This window comes from Columba livia, chromosome 9 (genome assembly GCF_036013475.1).
Source record: "Columba livia isolate bColLiv1 breed racing homer chromosome 9, bColLiv1.pat.W.v2, whole genome shotgun sequence".
NCBI classification, from domain to species: Eukaryota; Metazoa; Chordata; class Aves; order Columbiformes; family Columbidae; genus Columba; species Columba livia.
In genome coordinates, this window is record NC_088610.1 from 2,214,477 (window position 1) to 2,226,640 (window position 12,164).

At 41.0% G+C, this 12,164-nt stretch overlaps 1 protein-coding gene across 9 annotated transcripts in view; it reads left to right on the top strand.

Annotated features, from left to right (window-relative positions):
• Positions 1–11,786, top strand: part of SMC4 (structural maintenance of chromosomes 4) — a 34,987-nt gene extending 23,201 nt beyond the window's left edge. For all 9 annotated transcript variants that reach the window (XM_065073440.1, XM_021294152.2, XM_065073444.1 and 6 more), the window contains 14 exons: positions 96–329; positions 910–1,095; positions 2,470–2,631; positions 3,139–3,364; positions 3,458–3,537; positions 5,096–5,248; positions 5,395–5,521; positions 6,590–6,779; positions 7,279–7,423; positions 8,404–8,577; positions 9,341–9,523; positions 9,669–9,901; positions 10,579–10,762; positions 11,497–11,786. In XM_065073440.1, the coding sequence (XP_064929512.1) occupies positions 96–329; positions 910–1,095; positions 2,470–2,631; positions 3,139–3,364; positions 3,458–3,537; positions 5,096–5,248; positions 5,395–5,521; positions 6,590–6,779; positions 7,279–7,423; positions 8,404–8,577; positions 9,341–9,523; positions 9,669–9,901; positions 10,579–10,762; positions 11,497–11,694 (2,475 nt within the window). In that variant the 3' untranslated portion in view covers positions 11,695–11,786. The remainder of the gene's footprint in view (positions 1–95; positions 330–909; positions 1,096–2,469; positions 2,632–3,138; positions 3,365–3,457; positions 3,538–5,095; positions 5,249–5,394; positions 5,522–6,589; positions 6,780–7,278; positions 7,424–8,403; positions 8,578–9,340; positions 9,524–9,668; positions 9,902–10,578; positions 10,763–11,496) is intronic.
• The last annotated feature ends 378 nt before the right edge of the window (positions 11,787–12,164 follow it).

The window sequence follows — 12,164 nt, forward strand, 5'->3', positions numbered from 1 at the left end:
CGTGCCCATTTCCACTTTTTATTTCACACAGTGCAGTTGATGTAGTAAACCCCCCAGCTGTCTGGTTTTAGTTGGAACGTTGTCCATTTTTGCAGAGCAAAGAGCTTGAGCTTATGGAGTTCAGTAAAATGGTGAACGAAGCGCGTTCCAGGATGGACGTGGCGCAGTCGGAGCTCGACATCTACCTCAGCCGGCACAACTCTGCCCTGGCGCAGCTGAACCAGGCCAAGGAGGCGCTGATGACGACTTCCGAAACTCTGAGGGAAAGGAAAGCTGCCATCAAAGACATAGGGACAAAATTACCCCAAGCTGAACAGGAATTGAAGGAGGTGAGACTTGATTTTTGTGTGTGATTTCCTGGAGTTACAACACAATGTTGCAGCACACAAACCACTCTTCTATTGGCAATAACGGGTGAAAAGAAATGAAAAGCTGTCTCGAGCAAAACAACATTTAAAACCTATATCCTAATAGTTAATTGGCAAAGTATTTGCTTTCAAACTTAGTTGAAGTTAAGTAGATGTTAACATTAAGCACTGAAATTAAATCCTTTGTATCCCTGCAAGGGAGGTGGTTTAATTATCATAACGAGACATGTTAAAATAAATAAATAGCTGTGTTTCTGAGCCTTCTTTGCACTTCACCTCCTGCTCCTCTCTCATTCATCGAAGAAAAAATATCCTGCTATGTTGTTCAAAGCCTGATTTGTGAATTCACAAGCTGTCTATTTGCATCAAAGTGCACTAAATACAAGCCAAAGTATCCAAACATCCACCTTTCTTCTGGTGAACATTTGCTAAATCTGCTTTTCAGTGGCTGGTTTCAGTGTCTACGCAATCATGGACCTGAGACTCCCTGAATACTGTCGTTTTCATGAGGCTAAGACGATGTCTGTCTTTCCACCGTTAGAAAGAGAAGGCGCTTGAGAAGCTGGGAAGAGAAGAATCAAACGCTAAGAATCTTGTTCAAAATCTGCGTCAAAAAGTAGAAGAAGCCAAAAGCTCGTTAGCGCTGAGTCGCAGTCGGGGAAAAGTGCTTCAGGCTCTGCTGCAGCAGAAGAAATCCGGAAATATTCCTGGACTCTATGGGAGACTGGTAAATTTTAAAAGCCTATTATACCTTTAGTCTTAAACTTTATAGGAACCGAGTGAAAGGTGGAGTTCCTCACTTCCCTGGGAATTTGGACAGGGGGCTGCAAATCCCAAGGAGTAGCTATAAACTGAAAAGAGACTGAGGTTCCTCTACTCAGCGCTAAGGAAAGGCAATGGCTGTGAGAAAGGGATTCCGATTCCCTTGGCCGTTAGGAACGGATATTAATATATGCTGGACAAGTACCACGGAGTAGAGTTTACAATCAATTGGTGACTGCACGCTTGGGAGAGCTGCCGTGAAACATCTTCAAACATCTTACAACTTGTTTGAAACAATGTGGAGCTGTACAAATTTTTGCTTCAAAATGTATGAAATTGGGTGATCTCTGCTGTTTGTTTCCTCTTGTTTTACTTGCAAACGTGTCCAATCAAAAAGAGCAAGATGGTTGTTTCAGAAGACCAAGGAAAGCTGTGTCATAGCAAAATGTTGAGGGTTTTCAGTTCTTGCCAAGCAGTGTTGATTTAAAGTTCTAAAAGCTTGCAGCTGAGCTAGACTTCTACCTTGCTTTTCTTTCACTAGCACAGAACAGTACACGCACATCAGTGTAAATATAAAAGTGCTCCTTTTGCATTCTGCAGTTTTCCCTTTTTTTCTCACCTGCTCATCCAAGGAGAAGTATCTCTGCCTCAGAAAACTCAGTTTATTTAATGTACGCTTATTTAAAAGAGATGTTTGTATAGATTTATTAAGAAAGGATACAGTTCAAAGAGCAGCGGACCACTGTCTAGTACAGCTGGTGTGTGTTTCACCTCATGCTCCGTTATCACTCGCCGCAGAGAGGAGCGCGAGGTTCGTCTGTTGGGGGATAACCCACACGCTGCTTTATCTGCGGAGACACACAACTTTGCAAAGGTGACGAATACGCCTGTTGTCCTGTTCCCATTTCTCAGCTCAGTGCAGGGTGACACACACCAGCACGGGACTTGCAGGGTCCTGCTTGGCTGACCTGTGGTAAAACCACACGCTGAACACGTTAAATGATTTTGTCAGGCCTTGCTAAAATGCTGGTATGTAACATAGAACATTTGTCTGCAGAAAACAAACCAATTCTACCATGCTGTTCTACCAGAAGCACCGTTTTTGAAGCTCTTCTACTGTAAAAACACGTTAGAAATACAGAACTAGCAGTGCAGGGGAGGACAGGTTTGGTATTTTACAAACTGATGAAGCTCTTTCACAGAAAATTGGTTTATAACTTGCTTTCATCCTATTTCACTTTGTGTAAAGTCTTTGTTATTTATTTCTTAATACCAAGACAAAGCATTGACGCCGAGCTAACGGGTGCGCTTCTGCCTCCCCCCCTTCCTGAATCCTTAGGGAGATTTGGGAGCCATCAGCGAGAAGTACGATGCTGCTATTTCGTCCTGTTGCGGGGCCTTGGACAACATCGTCGTTGATACTATCGATACTGCGCAGAAATGCGTGAACTTCTTGAAGGCGGGAGGAGTCGGAGCCGCCACATTTATAGCCCTGGACAAAGTAAGTACGAGCACGTCCGCAAAACAGATTGTTGATTTGCCCTAATGTCCGCAGTATTAATACTGTAGATGTATAACATAGTAATATGCATGTGTATGAATGTGCATTTTACATTAATAATTACACTGTATACATATTAATACAGGTAAAGCTAAAATCTAAAACGTTTTAATAGACTGATGGTACCTTAGACTATTCTACTAGCAAATGGTAATATTTACTTACAGCGAATTACAAGGCTTGTTAGATACCTCTATGTGTACAACAAAGGTTTGGTGTGTCTTTTGTATTTTTATATTTGCAAATTTGATAATCCAAGTAAACTATGAAAGGGAACAGTGAGATTTTAATTATGCCGAAGTAAGTAGGATCCCCAAGGAAGCTTTACTGTTAATTGCAGTATGATTGCATTTGCTTTAAAGCCTTAACACACTTTAGAAAAAAGAAATGACCTTGTAATTTATCCTAAGGAATCTCTCATGCATATATATATATTTTTTAATGCAGATGACTGTATGGGAACAAAAAATTCAAAAAATCCAAACTCCTGAAAATATTCCTCGGTTGTTTGATCTGGTGACAGTAGAAGACGAGAAGGTTCGCCTGGCCTTCTACTTCGCCTTGCGGGACACGCTGGTAGCCAACGACTTGGAAGAAGCCACCAGAGTAGCATTCCAATATGATCAGAGGTGGAGGGTGGTAACACTGAAGGGACAAATCATTGAACAGTCAGGTATTGGAATGCAAACTTACCGTTATATTTTAAGCGCTTTATAGATAATACCTAAGCACAATTAGCTCGCTGACTTCATTTCTCTTCCTTTAGGAACAATGACTGGTGGTGGGGGTAAAATAATGAAGGGCAGAATGGGTTCCTCAGTCGTAACGGATATTTCTGAAGAAGAGGTTAGTACATAATCTTAGTGAAAAGTGGAATTTCATCAAAGTTCCTTATGTTTTGGGAGTTCATACACACGTGCTATGTCCTTTTAAGTCAGCGTGACTAGTTAACAGTCTGTGATGCAGGATACATTAACTATGATCTATAAAGCTAAAGTTCACTGTGTTAGCTTGGGTCTATTGCTTTTAAATGCACTGGGTCACAGCCCAGCTACCATATTACTTAATTTTTAGTCTCGTAGTGCTGCCTTTGATAGCTTGGGAACAGATTCCAGGTAGGGCTGAGAATGTGGAAGACATGGATCGTAAGGAGCTGCTGAGCTGCAGAGCAGAGCGGCGATTGGAAATGACGCACAACGGGATGCAGACAGATGTTGCTCAGGAAGGAGTGCCGAGCCAAGCAGAGCGGAGCGCTAAGCGGGGCTGAGGCCTTCTTTGTTAGTCAGTGACAATTTAGAGGATTTACAGATACGGACCTGGACTAAGAGGTTACATGAGATGTTTTTCTGATAATTGTTGTTAAAAACACACCACACTGATGTTCTCTTTGTTTCAGTTACGTTCCCGTTCATTCACAGACCAGGCCCAAGGACATTCACACATCCTACAGATGGGGTGGTTTTCTGACCTGAGATATTCTCACTGGGCTGTCACTTCTTACATTCATAAAACCCATACTTGTGTATCATCTGTCCAATCCCTTTAGCTGGAACCGCTGTTCTCACAAGCAGCACACACAAATAGGGACAGGTTTGCTCTTTTGTTTGATGTCCTTGGAAAAGTGGCAGCTTTCCTTCAAATTCAAAGTTCAAGAATACTTTGGAATATCCAGATACAGCTTGCTTTTTTTCCTGAATTCTGTAGTCTGTAATTATATTGAATGCAGGTGTAGCCTGTGTCCTTTTTGCCTGGCATCTGCTGATCAACTCTCAAAGTGTTAATACCACTCCAAGACAAGCTCCTCTGTGTAACTGTGTAGTAAACCACGGCTCCCGACATCAGTCCTCTCCCCACAGGAGAACAAACTTGAGAGCTCTGAGCCAGCGCAAGGGTTGGATATTTGCTGAGCACTGAGGACACAGGAACAGTAGATTCGTATCGTTTAGGTGAAAACTCCTTCTGCGCTTGAAGGTGAACTGCAAGGCTTGGTCGCTTACCAGTTACTACAAGGAAAAGCTTCTCTTCCTAACACTGTTACCACAAAAAAACCAACATGTATCAAATCTTCACTATAGTAAAAATGCCTCCTGCCTTCACTACTCTGACTTAAGCCATTCAAGCTTGAACTATTTTATTTCCTTCAAAAAACTTCTCCATTAAGAGCTATTTTGACAGGAATTCTTCAGCTTACTTTTTCTTATGTGTGCTCCTCTTGTTTTTCACGGTTACAGTTGATATTTCCAGCAGTCAGCTTCCACGTTCTGTCCGGCTATAGCAAATGCTCAAGTTTTCCCTCCACTTTCTTCCCGTGTTTTAAGAGGTCACTGTCGAGCACATGAATGAGATCTTGCTTTGGTTTGTAGCGGCGACACTAAACAAATGATCGTGTCTCATTTTTGTGCAGGTCAATAAAATGGAATCGCAGCTGCAGAAGGATTCTAAGAGAGTAGTGCAGTATGAAGAGGAGAAATCCGAACTTGAAGAAGCCATAAGAACCCTGCAACAAGGTGTTCGGGAGATGAGAAATACTCTGGAGAAGTACACAGCGAGTATCCAGGTGAACAAGTTGATTATTGAGGCGATATCTGGCTTTTCCATGAACACGCAGGGGGATAATTCCTTAGTCTCAGCTTAACGTCGTCCTTGTTAATGACAGGGATCTTTCTGAAGTGCAGGATTCTAACACAAGTGTGTTTTCTGTAGAGTTTAGCTGAACAAGAAATGAATCTCCAAACCCAAATTAAGGAACTTGAAGCAAACGTAATTGCTACCGCTCCGGACAAAAACAAACAGAAGGAATTGGAAAAGACCCTTGCTGGTTATAAAAAAGGTATGTTTTGTGCAGAGGGGTTTCTAGATAAAAACTGTAGTCACATGCATTTACTAATACAGGAATGAACGGTGACGGCTTTGTTCTTTCAGCTTCCAACGCGGTTCTGTATCTTGGGTTGGAACCTCTTTTCTGCCAGGGGGAATAAAAGGTGCTTCAAGAGATTAGAGAGTGAAAACCCCCTATTTTTTTGCGATTGTTCAAGTTCATGTTTCAGTCAACCTAAAGTAAAACATCCATTTAGTGTTTTTTATGTTCAGGTAGACTTTTGTGGCTGTAAGAATTGTTAATGTGGAGGGTAATGATATTAAAATCTAGTAACAGCTTTTGCTGTGCTCTAACTGGGCTGCTACGTGACTCTGGGAAACGAATACCCTGTGTTCTGGTGCGGACACTCCGGACCCCAGTTCTCTTGTGAAAGATGTTTGAAAACTTGAATAACAGTTTCTCTGAAGTAACTGGTAGCGTAGTAAATTAAGCCCTGGGTGCTTCTTTGTATTTCTTGCTCAGGGAATGAAATAAGCACAGGAAAACATCATTCCCTTCCCCCCACAATTCTCTTTTTTTGAACAGTATGGGTGCTTTAATTCCTTGCTCACACTATTATTAAGATGGTTTTGTTGAGTTTTCAGGATGAGCTAAACAAGAAAACGAATCTGCCCTGGGGGTGGAGTGGGCTCTGTGCAGTAACACCAGCTACCCAACAACACTTAGTGGCCACTTCTTACAACTTAACCCTTTTGAGCCTTTTCCCTTTAAATAAATGCAAAGAATCAGTTTGGCACAGTATATAAGAAGCTATCTCATGAATTTAAGTGCTCTATGTATGTTTGGTTGACACCAAAAAAAGCTTTGGTAGTATAACAGCGTCAGAAAGATGTGAGTGGTATTTCTCTTTTTGCAACAGTAAAAATAAATAAATAAATAAATAAATCACAGTATCAAGAAATGTGTGCAATTCTCAATATATTAATACAGCAGAGCTTTTATCGCTTAAATCTTAATGTATTGCGGCAGTCCAGTGGCCCTGGGGACAGCATAATGACATCAACTCAATTTTATCAACAGATTATGACAGCGCTGCCGAGAAAGCTGGGAAAATAGAAACCGAAGTGAAACGGTTGCATAACCTCATAATGGAGATCAATAATCAGAAACTGAAAACACAACAGGACAAACTGCACAAGATCACCAAGGAAATAGACGACTGTTGTTCGGCTGTCACTAAAGCCCAGGTGGCGATCAAGACAGCGAGCAGGTGCGGCACAGCGCAGGGTCTGCCTAATTTATAATGTGCACTTTAACAGTCACTACTAATCGGTATTTTTCTGCTGTAATAGTATTTGCCTGTCACTAAAATGCAATATTTCAGGATAAAGATTCAAACCAGCCCTTAATTGTCACAGAGCGGAGCAGTTCCGATCTGAAGAGACTCATTACGGGGCACGTCAGGAAATAAAACGTGCTATGTCTTTTATGTTGGCTTAACAATATGTTGCGAATACTTAGAACAAATGTCAAAACTGTTTCTGAGAGAACAATTTGAGTTGTTTAGCGTGGCCTGTCTGCTAAGTGTTTAAGCCAACTTTGTTTTATTTGGATAGCTCAGGGGTGTGAGAGTTCATTCATGAATCAGCATTTCCTCTTTGGTCGTCAACAGCTGTTGAACCATCTTTAAAATAAGATTGTGTTTCTGGATTATTTTATGTCCCATTTGCCGCCACGTGAGCTGTGCAAACATCTCTGTACCCCTTCAGAAACCTGAAGAAATCTCAAGATGCTGTTCTGCGCACAGAGAAGGAAATTAAGAGTAACGAGGAAGAAATTAAAGACTTAACAGAAGAGCTGACGATGCTGGAAGACAAAGCCACTGAGGTTATGAAGGACTGCAAGCAAGCTGAAGTAAGTGTCCTGTTCATTCAGTGGATTTCTTCATAGAGGACGCAGTCTGTGAAATCCGTTGTAGATAAACTGTGGTTTGCATTAACTGATAGTACCTTCATTTATTTAAAAAGAAAAGGCCGCCTTGCCATTTAAGCCTCACACTTGACAAGGCTGGTCTAAAGTATTGTTTTTCTCAGTTATTTTCTGCACGTCCTCCAAAAATTCACATGGGGCTAAAACAGCAAAGAAGGTTCTTTTCTGTATCTTGCGATATATTGTGTGAGTTCACACAAAGTCAGTGGTTTTGATTAATCATGAATCAAAGGTGACTTTTAAATGCAGATGCTGGGGAGAAAAAACAGGGGCTAAACCAGTCCTGGGAAGGGGTTTGGTCTCCAGGTAAAACCGGGATGATGATTTATGGCCTTATAATATCCTAATTATATCCTTCTATTCTCACCCAAGTATTGTCATACATCTGCAGAGGATGTTCCACAATGGCTGGGGATGGGAATGGTGCGGGGTTTTTATAATATTACCCGAACATATATCTTGACCTAATTTTCTGAAGCTAAGAAAAAACTTCAAGTTTCCCCAAATAAATTATTAGTTTTAAAACTCTTGTTTAAAAATAAACTTTACTCAGTTATGTGGGACTTTAGTTTGCCATCTAGATTTATATATGAGTGCGGAAACAACCAGGACGGCTGAAATTCTTTAACATAAAGCTGTTGCTTTGAAACTGTCCTTCTCCAAAACTGCCTTTTAGCTAAAAACATCCCCGTGTAGGATACTTTTCATCACATCTGGAATGAAAATAGAAACTGCAGCGTATTTTCAGTCATTCCAGAATTCTGGGACCAAGTTCATCTAAATACAACAAGATGTATTTGTTTTCACCAGTGCTTGGGATGGCGGAGAGCAAGTTCTTTTTTAGAACCCAAAGAAGTGGTAACATTGTTGTAGATTAATGCACTGGTTTTGTCACTCGTGTTCAGGAAAAGTTGCCGGCCGTTCAGGACGAGCAGCGCAGTTTAATCCAGGAGATTAAAACTCTTAAAGAAGATGAACACGCGCTTCAGAAGGAAGCTCTTAATATTAAGCTTAAAATTGATCAACTTGATAGTCATATTTCTACACACCAGTCAAAGATTAAATACTGGCAAAAAGAGGTAAGGAAATTGTTTAGTTCCTAAAACTTCAACTGTAACGTCGTAAAAGGTTCATATGTTAACAAGTTAGAAAACGGAAAATCTGGGAGAAAATTCATAGTGAGCTCACAGTTTATTGTTGTTTATTCTATAAAAATCAACCCTAAAAAAGATGAGCTTTCAGTCTTTTAATTCCTCATTTGCAAACAAGGTTATGGATGAATTATGAATTAAATTATTTAGCTTCTATAGCTTTCCAAGTTTATGTTTTATTTATGAAAGAACGGTAGGTAGGATAACCATCACTGATATAACACTACGAGTAATTAAGAGCAATGAGGGGAAAATACGTAGGTCACAAATGACAACCAAGAGACTTCTTGTGCCTGAGTATCCCCTTTGTACTTGTTACAAATGCTTTTAAAGGGTTGGCACCCTCAGAGGTGAGAGAAGTGGAGAGGAGTAGGATGTTGGTAACTAAAACTCAGGGAGGCCCACTCGGAGGAAAGGCCGGTTGGGTGCGTGGAGCTCCTAAACTCACATCAACCTTTTATTCTACGTCCTTTCTACTTTGTATTTGAATCTTGAATAGACCAGCAGATGATCTCGCAGCGCACGGTGCCCTTTATAGCCCGTTAATATGAGGATAAGGAGGGCAGCCACCCCACCAGCAAAGCTGCTGCCAGAGTCTCCTCAATCTTGAACACCCAAAGTATATAGTTGTTAATGCTCTATGACATCAGGAGGGGCGATTTCCTCGTTATTAACTGCTTTTGAATTTCAGATGTCCAAATTATCGCTGCACTCCATAGAAGACAAACCACCTGAAGAGCTTCCAGTGCTGAGTCCAGCAGAGCTCGAGGCCATCGAGGATCCCGACGCTATCACCAAACGGATTGCGCTGCTGGAAGCCCAGTGCCACGAGCAGAGACCCAACCTTGGGGCGATTGCAGAATACAAGAAGAAGGTAAGTTTAATTACCTTACATTAGTAGGATTCCTCTTTTTCATACATTGTATTGCCTGTTGGTGCAATAACACGGTACACCCCTCATCTAGGGGACAAAGAAAATCTTTCTTCTAGGAGCTTATGTTTGATTATTTTTCCTCCAGGAAGAGCTGTACTTGAAGCGTGTGGCTGAACTGGATGAAGTTACCAATGAGAGAGACAAGTTCCGACAAGCTTTTGAAGATCTGAGGAAACAAAGGCTGAATGAATTCATGGCAGGATTTAACATCATAACCAATAAACTGAAGGAAAACTACCAGATGCTGACTTTGGGAGGGGATGCGGAACTGGAACTCGTGGACAGTCTGGATCCCTTCTCGGAGGGAATCATGTTTAGGTTTGTCAAAACACTTTATTATTGCTGTAATTCTTATTTATCGTATTCCTTTATTTAACCTGCTTTTTAAGTAATTTTTAGTTGATTATCACCAAGCCAAGCCCCCTTGGCAAAAATTGGCAAGATACTGACAGAAGCCACGACTTCTTTAGCATTGGGTAACAATGATTGATTTCTCCTAGAGAATGAATTAACTAAGAGCAATTGGACTTTGCTGAAGTGATTTCTCAGGGTTTCTTCATTCCCAGATCGTTTCACTTTGCCTGGGGAATTGTGTCAATCACACTGGGAACTGGAGACCATTCAGCCATAAATGGTCCTAAGAGTATATTTGTTATTGAAGAGCAGAATAGCACTTTGGAAAGATAATTAAATAGCTCTTCTAAAGTGTAGTAGTTCCTACAGAAAACAGCAGAGTGTTTGAGTTCAGGCAAACCTCAGCTGCCCAGGTCACTGCTGCACGCAGGGAGTTACTCCTTGGTGAACAGAAATAACCCCATTTGCTCCGTCTCGGCTGTGCAGGACTCAGAGCCTCAAAGCAGCTCAGCCATGGTATTAGTTGAGCTTCTTTGTGTCCGTGCCTTCCAAGAATTCCCTCCAGTCGTGTGACTTGCTTCGCACAACAAACTTATTTTCATCGCGAACAGAAATAAGTTACAAACTCCAATTTCTTTCAGTGTTCGGCCTCCAAAGAAAAGTTGGAAGAAGATATTTAACTTATCAGGAGGAGAGAAGACTCTTAGTTCGCTGGCTCTAGTTTTTGCTCTTCACCATTACAAGCCAACGCCACTTTATTTTATGGATGAGATTGATGCGGCACTTGACTTCAAAAATGTCTCTATTGTGGCATTTTACATATATGTAAGTATTGCACAGTACCTACCAGAATGAAATATTTCCAAGATATTTTCTCCTTTGCCAGAAGAGACAAAGCAGTAACACAATTATGGCCAGATTTGAAAATCTGCAGTGACAGAGTATTTTCAAATAATTAAGTGGTAACTATATACTAAGCAGATTTCCAGAAAGGTGCTTATGTTGCTTTCTGTGTAGTTTTTAAGCTGCTAAATGTGATGCTTTTCAGAAATGAGGTAACCGAGATTCCTTGGTTTTATTCTTCCATTTCACCAGCGTGAGCTGTTTCCCGTAGGCTGCTTTGAGCTGTGGCTTTAGCAGTGTGGTGGCTTTTTTAACGTCATGCCTTTAAAAATTCCCTCATCACCATATTGAAGTCAAGCAAACATTTACATTGCTGCAGTTCTGCTTGCTAATTTAAACTTAGAATTTTCAGAATGATCCCAAGTATAATAATCCTAGAAGGGCCAAAATTATGATTAACTACTTAAAATTAGGGAAAGGCTTTGAAAATCCCTGCCTGCAACTGTAGTTTTGAACTTTGCTCCAAATCTGCCTGTGTTTTCCCCAAGGAGAATCCAGTCCCCAGATGTGTTTGATTTTTGACTGTAGCGTAGACTAATGCTTAATTTTAAAACTTAGTATAGTTCAGCTCTTAAATGCAAATTATGGCTTAGTATACAGTACATTGCAGCGCTTTCTGAAATACCACGTGCTAACACAAATAACTTTTCTTTCAGGAGCAAACAAAAAACGCACAGTTTATCATCATCTCCCTGCGGAACAACATGTTTGAGATGGCGGACAGATTAATTGGAATTTTTAAGACTCACAATACCTCGAAAAGTGTGGCAATAAACCCCAAAGTTATTGCAGCTAAAGGACTGGCTGAGCAAAACACTCTGGATATCATACCGCTCAGAAATACAGTGGAATGAACTTCTCATTCCCTTCTCTTTCATTCATTCATTCATTCTCAATTCTCATTGTCATTGCGGTTTACCTTCCTTTAATATATTTTTGTACTTGAGATTTTTCTTTTTGGTTTGTGTACATTTGTTCTTGTTAAAATCAGCATCAATGAATTAGTCTTTCTCATCATGCAGTCTATATAAATCTTATATAGACCGAGTAAAAAAGTATCTAAAAAAATGCCCAGAAAAATCAACCAGGCCTGTGGTGGGCAGTGTGAAAAACCACAATCCCCAGTGACCCACCTCATGCTGTGTCACTTCAGAGAATCCTCCTGAAGTTCCTGCCGCAAAACAATGGGGCACTTGGAAGAAAATGAAGCGGCAAGGTAAGGGAGTGCAGTGCCTGCTTTTGGGAGACATGCTGCTCCGTGTGCTCTCACCAGTTCAGCCCCGGCTCAGCGCTGTGCAGCATCACAGGGAAGGTTCTGTGCCGT